Below are 1,851 nucleotides of genomic sequence, written 5' to 3'. Positions count from 1 at the left end.
CACAGCTGGGACTCTGAGGACCAGCTGTGACCCTGAGGACCAGCTGTGACCCTGAGGACCAGCTGGGACTCTGAGGACCAGCTGTGACTCTGAGGACACAGCTGTGACTCTGAGAACACAGCTGGGACTCTGAGGACCAGCTGTGACCCTGAGGACCAGCTGTGACCCTGAGGACCAGCTGGGACCCTGAGGACCAGCTGGGACCCTGAGGACCAGCTGGGACTCAGAGGACAGAGTTGGGACTCAGAGGACACAGCTGGGACTCAGAGGACAGAGTTGGGACTCAGAGGACACAGCTGGGACTCTGAGAACACAGCTGGGACTCTGAGAACACAGCTGGGACTCTGAGAACACAGCTGGGACTCTGAGAACACAGCTGGGACTCTGAGAACACAGCTGGGACTCAGAGGACACAGCTGGGACTCTGAGGACCAGCTGGGACTCAGAGGACACAGCTGGGACTCAGAGGACACAGCTGGGACTCAGAGGACACAGCTGGGACTCTGAGGACCAGGACCAGTACCTGTGGTCTGGGATGTGCAGCAGGATGAAGACAGACAGGTGCCAGAGTCCAGCACTCTCCAGCTGTGAGGCGTAGCTGGTGTGCAGCAGACCCTGCCTGGAGGAGCTCAGGTGGCTGTAGTTCAGAGCCTGCAGGACCCCCCACAGGTGCCAGCTCAGCCTGTAGTCCAGGCGGTTCCAGGTGACGGTCAGCGGGTCCAGCAGCTGCTGCAGACTGTAGTGTCTGCAGGAGGAACCAGAGACCGGGTCACTTTGTCCTAACGACACCGTCAGACCTCAGGTGAGCAGGGTTACCTGTCGCTGTAGAGCTTCAGCAGGTGGAAGCACAGGTCGTACAGCGGCCTGCTGGACTCCTCCTCCTCTTCATTTGGCTCCTCCCCCTCCAGGTAAGGAGGCAGGGGGGCGCAGGCGTACCTCCCTGCCTCTGTGGATCCCTGCAGAACACAAACAGGAAGAGAAACAGCACAGGACAGGATATAAGACTTTTTAAGACCATTAGGAACAATATTTAAGACCATTAGGAACGATATTTAAGACCATTAGGAACGATATTTAAGACCATTAGGAACGATATTTAAGACCGTTGGGAACGACACTTAAGACCGTTAGGAACGACACTTAAGACCGTTGGGAACGACATTTAAGACCGTTGGGAACGACACTTAAGACCGTTGGGAACGACACTTAAGACCGTTAGGAACGATATTTAAGAGCGTTAGGAACGACACTTAAGACCGTTAGGAACGACATTTAAGACCCTTAGGAACGACATTTAAGAGCGTTAGGAACGACATTTAAGACCATTAGGAACGATATTTAAGACCGCTGGGAACAACACTTAAGACTGTTGGGAACGACGTTTAAGACCATTAGGAACAATATTTAAGACCATTAGGAACGACATTTAAGACCATTAGGAACGACATTTAAGAGCGTTGTGAACGACATTTAAGAGCGTTAGCAACGACATTTAAGACCATTAGGAACGACATTTAGGAGCGTTAGGAACGACATTTAAGACCATTGGGAACGACATTTAAGAGCGTTGGGAACGACATTTAAGACCGTTGGGAACGACATTTAAGACCGTTGGGAACGACATTTAAGACCGTTGGGAACAACACTTAAGACTGTTGGGAACGACGTTTAAGACCATTAGGAACAATATTTAAGACCATTAGGAACGACGTTTAAGACCATTAGGAACAATATTTAAGACCATTAGGAACGACATTTAAGACCATTAGGAACGACATTTAAGACCATTAGGAACGACATTTAAGACCATTAGGAACGACATTTAAGACCATTAGGAACGACATTTAAGAC

General features: G+C 50.5%; 1 protein-coding gene across 1 annotated transcript; it reads right to left on the bottom strand.

Moving 5' to 3' along the window:
• Nucleotides 1–523: 523 nt before the first annotated feature.
• On the bottom strand, nucleotides 524–956 carry LOC106511756 (nuclear pore complex protein Nup98-Nup96; the record flags this gene model as incomplete). The annotated part of the gene is given in 2 exon segments (XM_014000497.1): nucleotides 524–745; nucleotides 817–956. Coding segments are annotated over 2 exon segments (362 nt in total), but the record flags the coding sequence as incomplete, so codon positions are not given.
• Nucleotides 957–1,851: the final 895 nt, after the last annotated feature.

The sequence above is a fragment of the Austrofundulus limnaeus genome, unplaced genomic scaffold, assembly GCF_001266775.1.
Source record: "Austrofundulus limnaeus strain Quisiro unplaced genomic scaffold, Austrofundulus_limnaeus-1.0 Scaffold3181, whole genome shotgun sequence".
Classification (NCBI taxonomy): domain Eukaryota; kingdom Metazoa; phylum Chordata; class Actinopteri; order Cyprinodontiformes; family Rivulidae; genus Austrofundulus; species Austrofundulus limnaeus.
This window is presented reverse-complemented; position numbering and strand designations above follow the sequence as displayed.